This window comes from Lissotriton vulgaris, chromosome 12, assembly GCF_964263255.1.
Source record: "Lissotriton vulgaris chromosome 12, aLisVul1.2, whole genome shotgun sequence".
In the NCBI taxonomy this organism is placed as follows: Eukaryota; Metazoa; Chordata; class Amphibia; order Caudata; family Salamandridae; genus Lissotriton; species Lissotriton vulgaris.
In genome coordinates, this window is record NC_141700.1 from 257,990,688 (window position 1) to 258,012,844 (window position 22,157).

The 22,157-nt window shown below is 43.4% G+C and overlaps 1 protein-coding gene across 1 annotated transcript in view; it reads left to right on the top strand.

Annotated features, from left to right (window-relative positions):
* The window catches only part of GINS3 (GINS complex subunit 3), a 30,906-nt gene extending 17,964 nt beyond the window's left edge, over positions 1-12,942 (top strand). The window contains exon 3 of the mRNA XM_086947795.1: positions 12,231-12,942. Within this exon, the coding sequence (XP_086803921.1) occupies positions 12,231-12,461 (231 nt within the window). The 3' untranslated portion in view covers positions 12,462-12,942. The remainder of the gene's footprint in view (positions 1-12,230) is intronic.
* The last annotated feature ends 9,215 nt before the right edge of the window (positions 12,943-22,157 follow it).

The window sequence follows — 22,157 nt, forward strand, 5'->3', positions numbered from 1 at the left end:
TGCCAGTAGGTCTTCAAATCTCCTTCAGTTTGGGCACTGGGCTTATATGTTTGTGATATCTCTAGTACTGTAAGTAATATCTTTATTTGCATGATTAATTAAAACCGTTGCACTAGGGATAACAGTTAACATTCAATCACTCAGAACAGTCAACCATGATTAAGATCCAAAATTTACAGTTTGGTCTTATACCAATATTCAGGTGCAACAGTTCTCTTTATACGTTAGACAAAGGCAGCGCAGCAGTATTAATACTGCTTGATCTATCCGCAGCTTTCGACATGGTCGATCATGCTACTCTGATCGACCGTGTCTCAGCAATCGGCATCCAGAACAATGCCAAAGAACTTCTCGCCTCCTTTCTGGCAAACCGATCACAGGCCGTAAAACTGGGCCCTTTCTTCTCCCACACATTCTCCCTTCCATGCGGCGTACTACAGGGCACCTCGCTAAGTCCGACCCTGTTTAATATCTATGTTTCAGACTTAGCGAGGGTGATTAAATCCTGCGGCATTAGTCTCACTACCTATGCCGACGACACGCAACTGGTCTTATCTGTACACAATGATGGACCTATAGTTGCAGCAAACTTTCAAGAGGAAATGCTCGCCATCAGCTCCTGGATGTCGTCAAATTGTCTAAAATTGAACTCTGAAAAGACAGAGGTTATGACATTCGGGAAATTGGAACCTGCCTGGTCCCCCCCCTATGGTGGCCCAACGACATGGGACCACCACCAGAGCCTGTCACTAAGGTCCGCAACCTCGGAGTGATGTTTGATGACAGACTGCCTTTCCATCAACACGTCAACTCTGTAGTCTCCACCTCCTTCTTCATTCTGAAGAAGATCAAGAAGCTTCTTCCCTACCTTCCCACCTCAGCTGGTAAAACTCTGATCAGCACCCTCGTTTTTGCCAGAACGGACTATTGCAATGCCCTTCTTCTCAATGCACAGGAAAAAGTTCTAAAAAGGCTTCAATTAGTGCAAAACGCCTCAGCCAGAATCTTACTGGGCATTCCCAAGTTCACCTCCATCACCCCCGTACATCCGATAGCTCCATTGGCTTCCTGTCAAAAGCCGTACAAAATTTAAGGCACTGTGCATTGCATACAAAGCCATCAACAACTCAGGCCCGCAGTTTCTCAAAGATGCCCTCCGTCCTGTCGAAAACCCCAGAACTCTTCGCTCATCTTCGGCGAAGCTGCTCAATGTCCAACGCACAAGGAAAGCTAACTGGGGTGACAGATGCTTTGTGATCTCCACAGCCAGACTATGGAATTCACTCCCTCTTACCATCAAAACTGCCCCAACTCTCCTTAGCTTTAGGAAGAGATTAAAAACCTGGCTGTTCCCACATTAAGATCTGCTATAGCCATCATCTGTTCAGTTAAGCGCCGAGAGACCCCTGGGTATTTGTGCGCTATAAAAATTGCCTAAACATAAACATACAAAGACCATGCAGCTAAAACAGTAAAGAACAGTTTATCAAAGGTATGACCTGTGTTTAGCAACTAAAAATAAGAAACCATACAACCATAATTCTGTATGGACAGCAGGAATTGATTTGCGAAGTCCGCAGCGTTTAAAATATTTTTTACAAATAGCAAAAGCAGAAACAATTGAAGATAATTTATCAGGAGTAAAACTGCTTTTAGCAGCTAAAATTGAGATTAAGAGACCATAAGACCGTAAGATTCTGTATAGCCTGCGGAAGGCCATAAGGTTCTGTATAGGCTGCAAAAAACAATGTGCAAAGTCAGCAGCGTTTAGGTTGTTATTACCAATGGCAGCAACCGTTTTGTGCAAAAACAGGCAGTATAGAAGTTCCAGTTGAATGTGCAAATTAGTAATTAATTAAAGAAATCCTATTAGACTGTGAATCATTATCCTTTCCAAGTTGTTTTAGCATCCTGCGTTTTCAGTTTTTGACCAAGTACATAGTTATCTATTGGTCAACGATCTATTCAGCGAATAATTGTTACTGGGGTTTTAATTTCTTTTCAGCAATGCTCGGGAATTGTACAATGCGGCAGGCTAACTTAACATCTCCGCCAGCAAAGCATGCTTTCACTGCCTGCCTATTCTTATTCTCTTGCAATTGAAGAGGGGCTTTAGTAGTGATCTGTGTTCATATATATGTTTTCCACATATGCACATCAGATCTATTGCATTCTTTTTGCTGAAGGTTGTCTGTGATAGTTTCCATAGTGGTAAATGGAAAAGAGATGGGAGGATGGCAGGTCAGTGTTATAGATATTTTCTTTAGTTGCTTTGGTAAACCCTGCATCTAGGTAAGATAGTGGAACTGCCCTGGGATAACTGTGTAGAGCGAACCATCCATGCCCCCTTCCAGACATCAGTACTTTGCTCTCTGCCAAGGAAATCCTTTGAACCATTTTTGTTGACAAGCTTTTGTATGACCCTGAGGCATACCAGAGATCACATAGGCCTATTTGATCTATTGACTCTTGCAAATAGAACTTTGATGCACTGCTATTTTTAGACAGCAATTCATTCCATAAATGGGCATTTAATGAGCTAGCTTTTGATATAAGCACCTGTATTGCTTTTCACTCACAAATAATAGAAATGCTGCACTCCCCCACTGAGGCACACCTGGCGAAGTAAATACACCTGGAAAAGGGTTCACTCCTAAAACGAGGCACATCAAAAGACAGTTTTCGGAATAAAGCGTGGGGTTTTGTTTGTGCGACACTCTCTAACAGAAAGGTTTTCCCAGATGTCAAGTGAAACCACATGTAAATGTATATAGATGTGCAGACAATAATAACACACTTACAAGTCCAATGCAACTGTTAAATGCCTGGGATAAAAATGCATGCAGGTAATAATGATGATAATACTGGACGTCCACTGCAAGAAGTATGCACTTTTAAATGCAAGTAATCAGACACAAGGAGCCAAAGGAAAGCATGAAAAGACCACTGGAGACCTTTTTGAAAGCAGATAAACCTACTTTCTACTGATGTGAAATCTTCCCTTTTTAGGTCTCGCTTACGCAGCGCTCATGCGCTGAATAGGAGGAGACCTTTAGGAATCGATTCGTTTTTTCTGCCAAAAACGTGCACGCTTTGCATTGCTTTCAATGGCAACGCGTGCACGTTTGGCGATTCCTGTGCGGGAGCGAGCTTTGGCGCCATCTGTTTGTAATTAACTTTCAAACAGATTGTGCCCCAGCTCGCTCCCACAAGGAAAACGCTCTGTGTGCTCTCGGCCGCACTCCCCCAACCCCTCCCACTTGTTATTGCTTTCTGTCTCCTCAAAACATAGTCACTTGGCACACATTGCGACGTTCCCACCAGCGCTCCTGATCCATTTCTTCCGGACCCCCAGCGCTGGCTGCCTTGGCACCGTGTCTCAAATCTGTCCGGGTAGTGCCCTCCTGACGTGTGCAACAAGCCTCCACCACATTAAGTAGCAATGGCCACGACTGCCACATAGACCAAAGGCCTACTGGCGAATGTTCCTTTTTTCACAGACACAAGTCTGCTACCCTTCAGGAGAGAAATTGAGCCAGAATCAAACGCTGCCAACACTCCAACTCAGTCGCCGCCACACGTCTACTCCACCTGTACCATCACTACCAACTCGCCAACCTGTCATGTGGTAACTAGTTTCTCCACATCAGTAATTCCAAAGAATACCATCATAGATTGCTTTTCCGTACCAATTTCAGTTGAAGCGCATCATGTTGGCAGCCGGGGGCGCCCCTTCGCGTTAACGTCTTCTTCACTAACGGAAGGCGTACTGTGCTGAGCCAGTGCACCAATTCTGCTCCCCTCGCTAGACCCACTAGCTGCACACCTCTCACTTCGCTCTTGGAGATGCCGCCCACTTTTAAATTGCTTTAACCATCTCATCATTCCCAATGTTCCACAGACTTGAAATAACCGAGATCTACAAGATGCCTGCACCACCACCGAAGCGTTTGCCAGATGTGACCTGTTATACCCCACCCAAACTCTTGCTGTACGACACAGCAACACCATGCCACGGTCTCTATTTAATTATCCCACTCATCCAGTAGGGACAAAGACACAGAGAGCAGTCTGGCCACAATTGCTGAAGGGGCGTCTGTTTTACCTCTGATGGAGCACTGCAGACGTCACTGAACTGGGATATCTGGTCCTCGGCGAGCAGGTCAGTTGTTTTTAGAAACTTTGTGATGAAGCCCACAGCTGTCCTCCATTATGGGATCATTGTTACCCACAATGCGGCACAGAGGAGGACTGCCCATGACTTTCTTTACCCTCCTCAGTCTTCTTTCTACCTGCCGCTGCGTTCTCTCTCCAAGACCCTATCTTTCCCTTCTCTATCTCATTTCTTCCTGTCCTCCATCGATTTTAAACTCCCTTCGCTCATTCCCGCCTTCCCAATTTTAATTTCTCCCTATCTTCCCAACCTTCGGTTTTTCTTATTTTTTCAAATCTTCTCCTATCCAAGGACCTTCTATTATTTACATCATTCGTATTATCTCTTGCAAGTTCCTATCTTCCTCTTTTGATGTCACATTATCCATTCCCCGATGCAATTAGCTCTCGCTAATGTTCCTCTCATCCTCCTTTCACACATTTGTGTCATCTGTCTCAAATGTTTGTAAACACCTCGTTTCTCCCTTGCTCCTGTGGTCTCTCTCCTTCCTTTCTTTCCATGGCCCCTCTCCATCAACTTTCTCACATGTTTTCTTTCTCCCTTTCTCCCTCACACTTTCTCCATTCCCACTCGTCCCTTTTTTCTCCTTCTCCACTCTCCTTTACCCTACGTCCCATGCTCTCCCGCCCACATTGGTGTCAGTGTTCAACGGCCTTCTCGCCTGTGCTGAGACGAGTCTGGGGTTCTCCACGCCCCGTCTTTGCCCCGTGCTGGGAGCAAAGGTATCAATCCAGCAGAAATTCTCAGGCTACACAATCCCCTCTTCCTCGACCACAGACTAATGCATCGTAGCTGGCTCAATGGCCTCCAACGCTGACCGGGACTTCGCTTCTTCCGGTAGGGACCTCCCTGGGGACCAGCGGCATCACCCTGGCAACCAACTCCAGGGCGCCCTGCTCTGACCTCTATGCCCCACCGAGCGCGCCCTTTGCCGGCCAGGGTCCGAAAGGTCAAGCAACCTCATTTTCATTCTTAAGATATGTCCTGGTCTGACCAGTTGGAGTAATCAATATAAGGGAGGCGGGAATCAGCGGGATGACCACGTGGTCACCTGGTGAAAAGTGTTAGACTTTCGGCTGTCAAACGTGTTCACCAGAAACGTGGTAACATTTTCTGACCAGCATTTGCAATTCAATAGGTCTCGCATGTACGCAAGTTCATGCCATTGCCATTGTAAATGACAATGCCTTTTATTTGTTTTAAAAATAAAAGGCATTGTTATTTGCAATGTTAAAAATACATGGCTAAACTTATGAGGTCCCAAATGCGAGACCTATTGGCTATGCCAATGCTTGTTTATTTAGCCTTTGCAGCTGAAATAAAAAAGAGCACACATAGATAAAAAAAGGTAAATGCAGCTGTAACAGGTAAAAATGTTGTTTTTTTAAGGCTCAAGTGGCTTCTATATCGTGGCATGCCTTGTTATGACAGTTGCTGTTAAGGTTTTATTCTCTGGCCTGTGTGAGTAGGATCTGTGAACATAGTTTTTGTCACTGTTCTTTGAAAGTTTTTTAAATCTTATAGTGGTCCCTCATTTCCTTATGTTGTTTGACATCTTTAACCTATTTGAATCGTTTGCACCCATTTTATCACCTTAATGTTAATGTTAGGTGGTGTTTTGTATAGCGCTCGGCTACTCCGAGGAGTGTCCTGGCGCTCTTAGTGACCTACAATGGAAACAGGGTGGCAGGCCTACTGAGCAAAAAGCCAGGATTTAAGGTCCTTCCTAAAGGCCAACAGTTTGGTATTCCTGCGAAGAGAAACCGGCAAGGAATTCCAGAGCTGAGGCGCCAGACGTTTGAAAGATCGGCCACCAGTCCGTACTTTTCTTATAGCTGGGACCACAGCCAGAGCCTGCAACTCTGACCTCAGAGATCTGGCAGGTTGATAGAGAGCCAGCCGCTTCTGAATGAATTTGGCCCCAGTAGCATGAAAAGCCTTGTGGGCCAAAGTAAGTGCCTTGAAAACTATCCGTTTCTGGATAGGCAACTTGTGGAGAGTGTACAGGAGGTCAGACGCTCTGGCTCGCCTATGTAGGCCAAAAATGGCCCGAGCCGCTGAGTTCTGAACCACCTGTAAACGCTGGAGAAGATCTTCCGGCAGGCCCAAGTACAGGACATTGGCATAATCAAGCCTCGATCCAATAAGGGCTTGCACCGTAGTTTTCCTGTGTGCCAACGAGAGCAAGGGAAGGAACTTACTGAGCATCTTAAGGAGGTCGAAACATGTTCCTGCTAAGCCAAGAATCTGGGACTTCAGTGTTAGGCCGTTATCTATTTTAACTCCAAGATTCTTGGCCATCGTAGATGCCGCCGATGGAGGGAACATATTTACAGGCCACCAGTCCTGCCAGCTTGGATCAGATCGACAGCCGAAAAAGAGCACCTCAGATTTGTCTGAGTTACACTTGAGGCTGTTAAGCTGGAACCATTTAAAAACAGCCCCAAGGCACCCTCGGATGTTCTCACCGTCGAACTCAGACCCCTTCCTTAATAATAGTTATTCAGTAAAACTTGTCTTTGGGTTTCGTGAAGTGGTTTTGCAATGGGGGTGTAAGTAGCCTCTGGTACGCTCTGGTTATGGTAAATATGCTGACCTGCTTCCCATCCTCAAAGGAATAAATTTTGTGTCGGAGGATTGGAACTGCATCTGCCTCAGATCCAAGGTGGCAAACAAGGCAATCGGGGAAGATATTTATTTCGCTGTGACAATACTCTCCACCTGAACAACTCGAATAGTGAGAGATCAAGTCAGAAGAAGAGGCATAGTAGCTCCCACAGTTCATGCCCCTCCCATTTTACATTGTACACCTTGATGTCAAAAATTGGTACTGTCCAATTTATTTACCAGCAAGAGTGGGATCACCTTTAGATCGATGTCTTGACACAAAACAGTATTTGATATGAAGACATGCTTCCACTGCTAGGCAAACATTTATGACTATGCACTTGATGTCCTACCTTGTTATAACTTTGATGCAAGACCAGTTTATTCCCACAAAATATTAGCTTTTATCTACAGTTCATGTGGGTTCTCCGATGCGTTCCACAGTACTAACGGTCATTATTCCAGTGGAAGAAACAGTTCACAGAACACTGTTAATATTGAAAACGGCTACTCCAAAGCTTTGTCCATCTGAGCCTTCAGTAGCTCCTTCAGAACTGCCTGTCTGCTTGAACACCCGAGGGTTCCATTATTATTTTTTGTGCCTGGTCCTCTTGTTCAGCCAGGCACTGGACCCTTTGATCCACTGCCATGCAGATGTTAATGTTTTTTTCTCATAACATAGGTAAGATTGAATTAATCCTCCTCTGATGTACAGAATCTGGCTAATAAACACATTACCTACAAATTATAGTCAGTTTCTCAATGCAGGCTTTGTTCTGCAGTAAACTTCAGTCCTAATTGTATCTAAATTTCTTCAGGTTTTATTTTAGGGACAAGGAAACTTACTGTTGCATTTCATCTTCTGTTTCTTTAATTTACTTTGGTCATGTTAACACTCTGTGCATGTGCCTTGTTATTGTTCAGTTCTTATTCTAAGCTCCATTTGGAATCTCTGTGAATTTATCTAATGAGAGATTTCAGTGGCGCCTGGAGTCTACATCTGGATAGATGTGCTGCAGTGCTGTTGATTAAATAAAGCAACTAAAAATATATTTGAGTCCGAACGATTTAATATTGGAGAAGAGGGAAAGGAAAGAATTTCTACTGTCCGCATCAGCACAGGAACGGAGATTTTCAAGAAACTAACGGAATTTTGTGAAACGGAAAATATTTTAAACTGTGGACAGTGCTGCAGAGGATTTCAAAGAAAGCTAAGGAAAAGAAAGGTGTTTTCAAACAACACACATCTCTTGGAGGCGTCCTGAACTAGTTTGTGCTTATTTGGAAGAAATCGCTGCATTACGAGGAATCGGAGCAAAAATTAACGAAGGAGTTCAAAAGAAAACATACCGCAATGCCATCAAACTTCAAACCGAAGAGGAAGAACGCCACGAACGGAACATGCAAGTATCCTGGCGACAGTGAAGAATTTTCATCTAGTTTTGGTAACATACACGTCATCGCGTCAAGGAAAATCATGTGGAGACGCACGCTGACGCAGTACGCAACGTCGAAGCCATTTTGAGCTTCCTTAGCAACCAATACACGGAAAGAGGAACCGTGTCAAGACCGGTTCGTCATCGAATAACAAAAAAAAAATGTTAAGAAGTTAGAAGGAAGCATTTTGTCACGTGGCAGAACGGAAAGGGTGGCACATTTCTGTGGTGAGTGAAATACTTTCAAGGCAACAATTTTTAAAAACAACATACAGAGGCTCATTAAAGAGAAAAAAGACAGAATAACAAAATTAGAAAGAAAGAAAAGACAGACTATCAATGAAAATAATGTTTATTTATTCTATTTAGAAAACATACTTTTTACTAAGGGTAAAGAAAGTTAACATTTGGAATATATATAAAAATGCAATTTGATCCACCAGGTACATTTTTACAGAACAAGAGTGACCCTCCGTTACTGTGGACAAGGGGGAAAGAGGAATTTTTAAACTATGAGGGCAATTGATGGAGAACGCATGGGTGCAGAGAGAAAGAAAAGTATTCTACTACACTGTTTGGGATCAGAAGGACAAGAGTTTTAGAGCATTACCACCACAAGTCACACCACAAATAGGAGAAGAACATGTAAATGTTTATGTTGAAGCTTTACAGAGACTAGGAAAGAGGTTCAAGCCAACAACCAGCATTGCTTTGAACAGATTTAAGTTTTATACTAGTGCACAAAAAGAAGACAAATCTTTTGATGATTTTTTAACTGCTTTAAGATCTTAATGTGTTCATTGCAAATTTGGCGCAATGGCAGATGAAATGATTAGAGATCAGATAATAGTGCATGTAAAAAACAAGAAGGTTCAAGAAAATGTGTGGGTTATGGGTGATCCTAATTTATCTGAAGCCATAGCGAATGCCAAAGCTGTAGAACAATCTGAAAGTTGGAAGCAAACAGTTAGGCAAAACACTAAAAAGAATGAAAGTGTAGAAAAAGTGTGTGCAATTAAAAGTAAAGTTGGAGATAGACCTGAGAGCTATAATAGAAATCAAGAAAATGTTCAACAGAAATTTGCAGGAAATAAAAACAATAATAGTTATTCTTTTAGAGGTAATGGAAGATTTGGAAACCAACATTCATGCTATAAATGTGGTAGTAAGACACATTTAGCATCTTTCATGTGTTGTCCTGCTATTAACAGAGAGGGAAGAAAGTGTGGGAGATTAGGTCATTTTAGCAACATTTGCAGAGATGTTAGAAGATATAACACATCTTCTACAGGATCAATTTCGACGATTACTGGAAGTGAGAAGTTACCTGATGATTTTGATAAAGAAGAGAATTTGTGTCTGTTTTGTAGTGTCCATCGTAGAGAAAAATGTAGAAGGGAAGAAAGAAATTTTACTTGAGTCTCCTAAATGTATCGTACAAGTATTTGGAGTAGAATTACAACTCATGGCTGATTTAGGATTGCCATGGACCATCATATCAAAGGAATATTTTAAAGATAAACTATCAGTAATGTGTAATGGGAAAACATTACATGCCAGTGACATCATTTCTGAAAAGTTTTGGTGAGTCAAGAATCGACATGGAAGGTTATTTTAATGTTACTTTGTTATTTAAAGGAAGATATGCTGATATTAAATTGTACATTGCTGTGAAGGGCGTGAATGTGCTAGGATGGCAAGATCAGTGGAAACTTGGTATCATGCTCAATTCACGCTCGTCTGAACCAGTTACTTTAGGATATAATGTGTTGAAACACAATGTAGCTGTTTTAGATTCAAGTGACAAAGTTAAAGATTTAGTTGAAAAATTTGAGAATGTTTTCAGTGACAAGTTAGGAAACTGTAAGAATTTTGAGCACAAAATTGTTTTAAAAGGAAATGCACGACCTGTAATACAAAAACTCAGGGGTGTTCCCATTAATGTGAGAGAGGAGCTTAGAGATATATTGAACGATCTCACAAAAGAAGGAGTAATTGAAGAGATTGAATCTTCAGAATGGGTTTCACCCATAGTTTTAGTGTGTAAGGCTGATAAAAATATGAGAGTATGTGTGCACCGTAGAGCTTTGAATGCTAATATAATTATTGATTGCTATCCACTTCCAAATATAAACAAGGTAGTATCCATGTTGGAAGGTGCTAAGGTGTTTTCAACATTGGATTTAAGGTCGGCGCCCCATCAGATTTGTCTTTCCGCGGAGTCGAAAAATTTGACAGCTTTTATAACTCCTCAAGGCCTGTATTGTTATACAAGGATGCCATTTGGTTTGGCTTCAGCCGCTTCTGTCTTTCAAAGAGTTATATTCAAAATTTTCAGGGATTTAGATCAGTATGTGAAATGTTTTCAGGACGATATATTTTTTCTAATAGTGAGTCTGAACATACTTTACATTTTAATGAAGTCTGCATGAAATTGGAGAAGCATGGACTCGCACTTAAAGAAAAGAAATGCAAATTGTATAAACAAAGTGTAGACTACTTAGGACATACTTTATTGGGTGATGGGGTAGTTCCAACAAAATCTAATGTGGATGCCATTGTAAAAGCTCCAGCTCCCATTAACCAGGAACAGTTGTTAAGTTTTATGGGAATGTGCGAGTACTATAGCAAATTTGTTAATAACTTTGCAAGCAAAATGGAACCTTTTGAGCGAATTACTCAGAAAGGATCCAAAATGTGATTTGTCTTTTGCTCAACAGTTAGCTTTTGATGATATAAAGCAAGAGATCGTGTGTGCACCAACTTTGAAACCCTTTTGTCTAAAGAAAGAATGTATTATCACAGTGGATGCAAGTCTTTATGGTATTGGTGGTGTTCTTTCACAAAGGAATGTAGAGTAGAGTAGAGTGTAATGTAGCATTTGCTTCAAGGACACTAAATGAGACTGAAAGAAAGTATGCTGTGATAGAAAGAGAACTCCTTGCCTGTGTTTGGGCTATTGAACACTACAAGCTGTATGTGTGGGGCAGTACATTTACATTAAGGACTGACCACAAACCTTTAGTCAATATTCTGTCTCCTGGTGGAGGATGGAATTCAACTGCCAGAATTGCCAGACTATCCTCCAAACTTCAAGAATATAATTTTAAGACAGAGTATGTACCAGGGAAGAAAAATGTTACAGCTGATTTTCTTTCTAGATTGCCATGTGCTCAAAATGGAGTAAGTGCAGTCAAAGAGTCTGACTTTGTTTTAACCATCTGTGACATTATGCCTGCACAATTTCAAGATATAAGTGAAAGCATGTGGAATGAGTGTGCCAGTAAGGACAAAGATTGGTTAAATATTAAGAAGTTTATCATGGAAGGTTGGCCCAACAAAAATCAAATTAGACCAGAGTTATTACCTTTGTTCAAAGTTGCAGAAGATTTGGAGTTTGAAGGAGATCTTCCTTTTTAAAAATGGCAAATGTATTCCCCCAAAAGAAATGAAAGATGTCATTCTCAGTATAGCACACAAGACACATCCTGGCATTTCATCTATGAAATGTCTAGTTAGAAATTTCTTTTGGTGGCCAGGAATGGACAAATGTATTGACAGCATTGTCAGGGAATGTGTGTTTTGTGAATCTAGTGAGAGAATGTTTGAGTGTTAAAACTCCTCTTTTAAGAATGGTTCAACAGCCTAAAGAACCCTTGCAGGAAATAGCTTTTGACATTTCTGGTCCGTTCAACATGTTACCAGAAAACTCTCGTTTTGCGCTAGTTTTAGTTGATTATCATTCAAAGTGGCCGGAAGTAAAATTCTGGCTAGGTTGCTTTTTGAAACTTGCCCTACCTCTAATCGCTCCGAGTAAAAACAGTGATGTTTTCCTTATTGCCTGACCAGACGAGTCACTCCCATTTTGCCAGCCTTTAACACAAACTTCTAACCATGGTCTTTTTGACTGAATTATCAATCATTACTAATGGTGTGGCTTGTTTACATATATGCGTTTGATTGTTTTTTCCCCATGAGTTTTTGATAATCCTCTTTAATCCCTTTTTTGCCAGACATTTGTTGGAAGGTTCCGTCGAATCATGGACTCTTCCCAGAACGCATACAATGAGGACACGTCAACACTAGTAGCACGGCTTGACGAGCTGGAACGGGCCTTGTTCCAAGCTGGACAGAAAGGACTCAATGACTTCCAGAGCTGGGAGAGGGGAAAGGCATCCCAAATCACTGCCTCTTGCTTGGTTCAGAACTATAAGAAACGGAAGTTTGCTAATACAGAAAACTGAGCGAAAGGTGCGGACTGCAGCCAAAGGGCACGTTAACCACATACCATTTCTGTGAACAGTACCAATATGCAGTTTTAATGGGACTACTTAAATAACGAAAGGTGCAATGTTTTAAAGTTAAGTGTATGAACTCAAGCAGGAGGAGAGATTGAAGCTCTTTGTTTTGCTGCTGCGTCATATGGAATTTGTGGTTTCTAATGTACTTACTGGCAAACTCATGGGTACATGTTACAAGTCTAGATCTGAGTGGTGGAGGTGCAGTTTTATAAAATCCAGACTTGTCTCCAAAAAGATATAATATGGTATTTAAAAGGTGCAACATGTTAATTGCTTAGTCACAGCTCTAACATAGGATCTTGTCTCCTCATTGTGTATGACTGAGGCATTGTTGCATGTCTTGCAGTAAGTATATCATAATGTGCCCCGCAGGATCTTCCGTTTTACATGCTGCACTTGCAATAAAACGACATTTTGTAATTGCTATAATATAGTGTTTGCATGTTAAGGATAGGGCACTTGGCCACCCTGAAGCACTAATGAAAGTTTGAGCATAGAAGCCAGAAACTGTATGTTTTACGTGGTAGCAACACATCCATGTACATTTACAAATATCGCGAGTGTCTGTGACATATCTGTATTTGTTTTGGCCAGATTTTTCCATCATTCGGATGTGCTGAGGCTTACATCTAATTTTTTTTTCTTTTCCAATTTTCCAAAATGTTTCATGTCTTTTTGAAGAGCTTCAGAACAGAACATTATACACTTGTGAAGATTATGATCAATTCTCCTAGATTCTCAGATATCCATCTGAGGATACTTTTCATTTCTATTTCCAGTACAGAAGTGGCCGTGCACCTTTCCAGAGTTCACGTGTGGTGGGTCAAATCTGACCTCCTTTCTCCAGAAGAGTAGATTTTACCAACATTCTGGAAACTATTTGACTAGCAGATTGGTACTTAAATTAAATCAGGCCACTACATCCTCACAAATAAAAATGTTTTGCACATCATCAAACATCCTCCTAAAACAATCTTTATCGAGTTTCTGCCAACTGCAAAAAATTCTTTTTGTAAAGTTTAAGTGAATATTTAAATTTTCTGCAAAAGCTTTTTGGTAAGGACTTTTATCTAAAGAAGTATGCCAGCATTGGTGTGTTGTATCGCGTTTATAGGACAACAACCAGAACATTAATTAAGATTCTATTCAGTCTAACCAAAATCTCTTGAGTACAATGCCAACCTCATTTCGGTGTATTCGTTAATCCTAGCCACTGAAGGTAGAAAACCAAACCAGCACATTGCATTAGTATTATTTGACATAGCCAAAACTTGAAATGTTTGAAAAATCATCTCAACCTATCATAGAGTAAGAGACACAGTATTAAAAAGGAGTTAAAATAACATTATCACAAAGAAATACTTTAAACCTGACATTTTAAGAAAATGTCTCATAAATAAGGGTTTAAAAAAAATGTTAGGAAATTTTCAAGTCAAGAGACAGAGATCCATGTAAAGGACTGTCTTGCATAGTACCTCCGTACACCTCAAAACTTTTTGAAGAATTCTCATTAGTGATGATTCTTGAGTGGGAAGATTTATAAATGATCTTCATCCCAGGTGGTGAGATTCAGATGATCAGGGCACATTTGGCGATGTATTCTGGAAATGCCTCACACCACATGTACCCAGAAGAGTGATTTGTTTGCTAAAAACTGCCTTCTCACATGATTTTCCAGCATTTTTCTGATGTGATTCCAAGTTCAGAGTACACAGGCCACAATCCTTTGCATTGCTGATCCTTTTTCATACCATGCACATGGGCAGTGCATCTGTAGGTGGTGGTCCTGAAGGTATGATGGGTCTACTTTTGCAGTTTTCTAGAAGAACATGCAGTGCTTTGTCTGGAGTAGTTCCGGGTGCACAGACATGCGCTCCTAACTTTTAAATGTCACTAGTGGATTCCTTAATCATGACTGCGGGGCTGCAATGTGGTTTAATGGGTCGATGTTGCTTGGCTACTCCAGGCAGGAAGAGCAATTTAAAGAATGTTAGGTTCTTAGAATGGCCAGTGCTTTCATCAGTTAAGATGTCAGCTGACCTTGTGACCCGATGCGTGGCTAATAGGGTCTGCATGCAAACAGTGCCTTGTTTTTCTAGGGTTTATACCTGGAGATGACGGAGCTACCCTTTTTTAGGTCTAGCTCTGAAACTTTATGTCTACAGTATGGGGGCTTGAACCCGCCCCTCTTCCAGTGGCCAAGTGAGCAAGGGACTCACGTCTGAGCATACCCTGCTAACTTAGGGCGAACAAAGCGATGCAAAAAGGGGATGATGGACGGAGCGTTTGAGCAGGGTATGCTCAGACGTGAGTCCCTTGCTCACTTGTCCACTGGATTCAATATAGCCTGGCTGATGAGGATTATGAATCCGAAACCGGTCCCAGGATGCTTGTTTCCGGTCCAGGGAAGACATGGCTTGGCAGTTCGGGCTGGACTGTTCCCATGAGGCACAGGGTCAGACTGATTTGCATAGGGCCATGTCTGAACTGGGGTGGCTGAGTGAGCTAAAGACTGGTGATGGATTAAACCCAGATCAGTTGACTGGGGATGAGTGTTTGATTTGCTCAAACGCTCCGTTCATCATCCCCTTTTGTATCGCTTTGTTCACCCTAAGTTGGCAGGCTATGCTCAGACGTGAGTCCCTTGCTCACTTGGCCACTCAAGATAGCCTGGCTGATGAGGATTATGAATCCGAAACCGGTCCCAGGATGCTTGTTTCCGGTCCAGGGAAGACATGGCTTGGCAGTTCGGGCTGGACTGTTCCCATGAGGCACAGGGTCAGACTGATTTGCATATGGTCATGTCTGAACTGGGGTGGCTGAGTGAGCTAAAGAATGGTGATGGATTAAACCCAGATCAGTTGACTGGGGGTGAGTGTTTGATTTGCTCAAACGCTCCGTCCATCATCCCCTTTTGTATCGATAAGTGTTTTATGCCAGCAATCTTAACCACTTTCTCCAGATTTCACAATTTAGGAAGGGTGAAAGGGCACAAACAATTTACGACTTCCCAGTGGTTGTGGCTGCTATACCTGGCAAACTCTCTGCTTTAAACATAATTGTAATATAACAGGCAGATAAAATTTGTGTCATTGGGTCGAAACATAAATGTACTAATGTTTTCATTGTTCAAAATAAGCCTTTGCAAAGCCAATAGGTTTCGCCTATACGAGATCTATTGGTTTTGTTAATGGTTGTATTTGCATGCTGTGCAACATGGCCTAAAGTAAAAATAAAAATAGCACTGTTGCGGGCCAGCATTCACTGTGTCGTAGCACTTTAAGTGTTTATTTAACTCCAGTTATCTGTGCAATACTTCTAAAACCAGGATGGAAGTTTGGGGGGAGGGGTTCAAGCTGCACAAGTAAGGAGGATAGAGCCAAAAGTTTGAAAAACAAAAAGAAAGTGCTAGCAAAAGTTGAGGAACACTGGCAGCAAACAGGAATCTGTGCTAGGTCCATGCTCCACGGCAGGGACAAAAGCCTCATAAGAATGCAAGAGCAGGTGAGAAGCAGGCAGAAAGCAGGAGCCATGACCAGTAAATAGCAAGGAAACGAGAGAGATGTTAAAGCCAAGCAATGGTAAGTAGTGGTAAGTAATTGTTAGGCTCCCCACCCGTTTTTAAGCATTTAAAACAAGCATTGGAAATGCAATTAGTGGTATGGAATTGTGTGGAGTGGATTTGTGTAGTGGCATGCTGTGCTGTTAAAATATATGGTAACACCACATGGCATTCAGTGTGGTGGCATTATGTAGAGTGGGATTGTGTGTTGGGCGGAGTTGCGCTACGCGAAAGTCCGCGAAGTGCAAAAATACTCCACCACACCACGCGGAGCTCCGCCAGTAGCGGAGTACGATAGAAAAATGCAGTTCGCTGTGATTGCACAGTGCCGGATGCTTGTCCGCACTGTGCAATCATTGCGAACGGCACCATGACCCGCGCAAGCTTTCCTTTTCTACCGCTCGTGTAGATATTTACTAGAGCAGCAGCTTTCTCAACGCGAGAGGTTGCGAGCATACGCGACCACTCACAATGAGAAACCTGAACCCACGCCTTGAGAAATCTTGCTCGTGCTCGCCAACTTGATGTTGACGATCGCGAATAAGGAAAAATCTCTCCGGGAGGTTGATTTTCCTCGCTCGCCAACTTGACATTGACTAAAGCGTGGATAAAAAACTCTGCTACGTGGAGCAGAGTTTTACGGATTTCCGCGAGCTCTGCGTTATGCGGAGTGCTGAACACTCCGCGAGCGGAGTTCACCGCCCAGGGTGTTGTGGAGTGGGAAGTAGGTCCGCTTAATTATGTGTTGTGCTGTTGAATTTTGTGGCACAATGAAATTGTGTGGTGTTGATTGGATGTATGTGGTGTGTAGTGTAATTGTGTTGTTGAGTTGCATTATGTGATTTGGTGTTAAATTACGTGGTGTGGATTGGAAATGTATGGAGCTAAATTCTGCGGAATGGAACTATGTGTATAGCTTTGCATTTTTGGTGACGGAAAAGGACAAAAAGGTTGGAGCTAAGCATCAGATCTGTGTGTTTAAAAAAAAAAGAAATGTAGCTGGTCATTATGCCCCCCACACTGCACGGCCCAGTCGCACTCTTATTTTTGTGTGCAATAGCACTGTGCATGCATGTGTTTGAGAGTATTTTGTACGTGTGTGCAAGAGGTATGATTGCAAACACACAGAACACTTAAAAAGCGCACAATCATTTATAAGAAAAATGCCAGCGCTAATTGCGTTGCCAGTGCTTTGTTGTGGTTCACAGTGGCTCGGCTTACACTGCAGAACCTTTCAAAGAGAAGCAAAGACTAAAGTCAGAATGTGTAAATTGTGAGTTCTATTGTTTTTATTGCTGTGGTTTGAAGTGTGATTAGCTTCCGCCTGTCGTGCTACATCAGACGTCAGACTGCACGCGCAGCCTAACTTGAAACATCTTGCACCCACTTCTAGGAGTGTGCTTGCTTCCTTCTTGGCAGGAGCAGATGTTAAGTTGCTTTTCTGTTTGAAAAATGCTGCAATTCTTCCTCTACACCCATATCCGTCTTTTCATTGAGGAATTCTTGAATTGTTGCAGGTTTTGAACACTAACCTGTCAGGAATGCTCTTATTTTGGCAGCTGTGTTACTTCTGAAATGATCTATTTCACTTTGCCTATCATTCCCACATCTACTCGCATCCAACAATTCATTTCCTTCTCTCACTGCCCACTGGCGGGGGTGTCTCTCAATCTCTCTTGCGTTGTGATTGCAGTCACTCGGGTGGCACCAGGCGTTTTTTTTTTTCTGCGCAGACAAGTTAAAGACAAAGACACTCACCTTGACCAGTGCCTGCCGCTGGCATCGCAGATGGGAAATGGACATTTGTCCATGAGCTGAAAGCAGAAGAGAGTCCACAAGTCGAAGGCTCTTAGGCAGATGTTCTGTTTGTATGTTTGTGACTGTCGCATTGTGTGCATAGGTGCAGGTTTGTGTTTGAAGGTTTGCATGTGTTTGTGTGGCTGGGTCTATGTGTATGCTTTATATGTTTGTGGCTGCAGCCATTGTGTGTTGGTGTACCTGTTTTTGTGCATTCCTCTATTTGAGTCTGTTTTGGCACGCACTTGTGCAGGTATATGTGTATTTATAATCTGTGTGTATGACTGTTTTTGTTCGACTTCTTTGTATTGAGTGTCTGTCTCGGCTCCCTGTGACATCAGCAGTGACATATGGGTTAAAGCTTTGAATGCAGGAAGGCCCGGAACGACTTTCATCTTCCCAATCTCAGTAATACCGCAACACCTGGCAAACCTTTTCAGCAAATTCTACTTGGCCGTCAGTCCGGCAGCCTCACCTCACCATTTCTAGCTTGTTGAAACAAAAAACTAGTACGTTTTTCCTGCTTATACAGTTTACTGCTGGTTAAATAACGTAAGCAGCTTATACGTAATTCATGATTTCTCAAATCAAAGGCTGGCTGTGCATAATTAAATGGTACGTCAATATATTGTCTGAAATATCAGAAACCTTTAAAGGTGAAGGAGAAATCAGACTACAAGTTATTTGCATGTGAGAGGAGTCTACTTAATTGTTCTCATATTGCAAGAGAAACTCCTTCCACCTTTAAAATACCTTTACTAACTGTAATTTTTGGGATGAACCTACAAACGAAGGTTCTTGATGTTGACGATCGCGAATAAGGAAAAATCTCTCCGGGAGGTTGATTTTCCTCGCTCGCCAACTTGACATTGACTAAAGCGTGGATAAAAAACTCTGCTACGTGGAGCAGAGTTTTACGGATTTCCGCGAGCTCTGCGTTATGCGGAGTGCTGAACACTCCGCGAGCGGAGTTCACCGCCCAGGGTGTTGTGGAGTGGGAAGTAGGTCCGCTTAATTATGTGTTGTGCTGTTGAATTTTGTGGCACAATGAAATTGTGTGGTGTGGATTGGATGTATGTGGTGTGTAGTGTAATTGTGTTGTTGAGTTGCATTATGTGATTTGGTGTTAAATTACGTGGTGTGGATTGGAAATGTATGGAGCTAAATTCTGTTGTGAAACTGTGTGGTGTGGTGTGGATTTGTTTAGTGGAATTAAGTGGTATGATGAGCAGTTGTATTATGTGGATAGTAATTATGTTCTTTTGAGTGTATTGGAATTATGTGGAGTGGGACTGTGTGTAATGGATTGTAAGTATGTGGAATGTTATTTTGTGTTGTGGGGAGTTATGTACTGGAGTTTAAAGAAGACATTATGAACAGTTGAATTACTCAATTAAAAAAAGAATTAACAAAAAATGTCTTCTAGTTTTTTTTGTCCATGCAATGATGGCAACCTCTTCCTGCCTGTTGTAATGTGTGTTTAATATAGCTTTTTGTTGTTGTTATGAATGGAGGGACCTAAACAATAGGAGGGTGGAGATTAAGAAATAGTACCTGAATTACAACACTAGCAGTGGACTGGCACTAGGAGAAAATCAAAAGATGCCAGATTTCGAGGGCACACTGGCATGGTGCTAAATAATGCTGAAGTGTGGCTGAGGTGGTGGTGTGCTGGTACAGATGTGATGCTGAATGATGCTGAGGTGGTGCTGAGTTATGCTGAGGTGGTGGTGCTCTGCTGATGGTGCACTGATGCAGAAATGGTGCTGTGCTGATGTTTACTTTGTGATGCGGTGGTGCTGATGCTGAGTTGGTGGTAAATTGATGAGGAGTTGATGCTGAGGTGATAATGAGGTGGTGCTGATTGATTCTGAGGTGGTGGTTCATGCTAAGGTGGTGTTGCTGCACTCGTGCTCAGTTGGTACTGAGTGAGTTGCTGCACTGATCTTGAAGTGGTTCAGTATTGGTGCTGAGATGCTTCTGAGGTGGGGCTGCTTTGGTGGAGATATGCTGGTGTTGGTGCACTGATGCGGAGATGGTGCTGTGCTAATGCTTGGGTGGTGCTGCACTGGTACTGAGGTGGTGCTGAGTCATGCTGAGGTGGTGCTGAGTCATGCTGAGGTAGACCTGAGTCATGCTGAGGTGGTGCTGCTGCACTGGTGCTCAGGTGGTGCTGAGCTAGTGCTCTGTTAGTGCTAAGTGATGCTGATGTGATGTTTTGCTGAGGTGGTGGTCCATGATGTGGCTATGGTGCTGTGCTGATGATGTGGTGGTGCTGCGCCAATGCTGAGTTGGTGATGCACTGATGTTGTGGTGGTGCTGAGTGATGTTGTGGTGGTGCTGAGTGGTGTTGAGTTGATGCTGTGTTGAGGTGATGCTCACTCAGCCCCACCCTCTTCAACGTCTATATGAGCCCCCTCGCAGCCATCGCACACCAACACAACCTTAACATCATCTCCTACGCCGACGACACCCAGCTGATCCTCTCCCTCACCAACGATCCCGCCACCGTCAGAGCCAGCCTACACGAAGGGATGAAAGACGTTGCCGAGTGGATGAAGTACAGCTGCCTTAAACTGAACTCAGACAAGACGGAAGTCCTCATCCTGAGATCATCGCCCTCCGCCTGGGACGACTCCTGGTGGCCCCCTGCCCTGGGGACCACCCCAAGCCAACGGACCACGCACAAAACCTTGGCTTCATCCTGGACTCCTCCCTCTCGATGACCAGACAAGTCAACGCCGTATCATCATCCTGCTTCAACACCTTGCGCATGCTCCGTAAGATCTTCCGATGGATCCCCACCGAAACCAGGAAGACAGTCACCCAAGCACTCGTCACCAGCCGACTGGACTACGGGAACACCCTCTACGCCGGAACCACTGCCAAACTACAGAAAAGACTCCAGCGCATACAGAACACCTCCGCACGACTCATCCTGGACATCCCTCGCCACAGCCACATCTCTTCCCACCTGAGAGACCTGCACTGGCTTCCCATCAACAAGAGGATCACGTTCAGACTCCTAACCCACGCACACAAGGCTCTCCACGACATGGGCCCGAAGTACCTCAACAACAGCCTCACTTTCTACACACCCACCCGCCAGCTACGATCAGCCAGCCTCGCCCTCGCCACCGTACCACGCATTCGCAGGGCCATTGCAGGAGGAAGATCCTTCTCTTACCTGGCGGCCAAGACATGGAACTCCCTCCCCATCCACCTACGGCTGACCCAGGACCACCTCTCCTTCAGGAAACCACTCAGGACCTTGATTTTCGAGCAGTAACGAACCCCTCCCCCCAGCGCCTTGAGACCCTACTGGGTGAGTAGCGCGCTATACAAATACTGTTGAATGATTGATTGATTGATGCTGTGCTGATGCGGAAGTGGTGCAGCGCTAATGCTTAAGTGACACTTCATGGATCCCGAGTTGCTGCTGAGGTGAGGCTGCACTGGTGGTGGTGCACTGATGCGAAGATTGTGCTGTGCTGATGTGGTGCTGCACTGGTGCTGAGTTGGTTGTGCACTGAGGAGGTACTGCTGTTGCAGAGGTGGTGGTGCACTGGTGCTGAGGTGGTGCTGCACTGATGGGGAGGCAGTGCTGCGCTGATGCTGAGGTGGTGATATTCAGGTGGTGCTGTGCTAATGTGAAGATAGTGCTGGGTTGGTGCTGCACTGATGCTGAAGTAGTGCTGCACTGATGCTTATTTAGTGCGCCTTGGTGCTGCACTGGTGGTGGCTCACTGAGGAGGTGGTACTGTGCTGATGCTGTGGTGGTGGTGGTGGTGGTGGTGGTGATGCACTGGTTCTGAGGAGGTGGTGCTGAGTGCTGTTGAGTTGGTGCTGTCCTGAGGTGGTGGTGCACTGATGCTGCGTTGGTGCTGAGTTGCTGCTGAGGTGAGGCTGCTTTGGTGGAGGTGCACTGATGCTGAGATAGTGCTGTGCTTAAGCTAAGATGGTGCTGCGCTGAAGCGGAGATGGTGCTGGGGTTATGTTGAGGTAAGGCCTAGTGGTGCGGATTCCTTCATCATCATCATCATCACCACCACCCTTTAACAGGGTCCTTTAAGGCTCCATAACCACTAGCGTTCAGATGCATTTAATTAGTTATAAAGCGCCTCTCATACCAGTGTAGGGTGTCCAAGCACTTTGTATCACACACAAATTGCACAGAGACAATCAATCATAGGTGTATAAATTAGCGTAAAGGAAAGTTACATAAGACAGAGGACTACAGGGTATAGGAGTCACAAGTCATGCATATTGGTAGGCAGCAT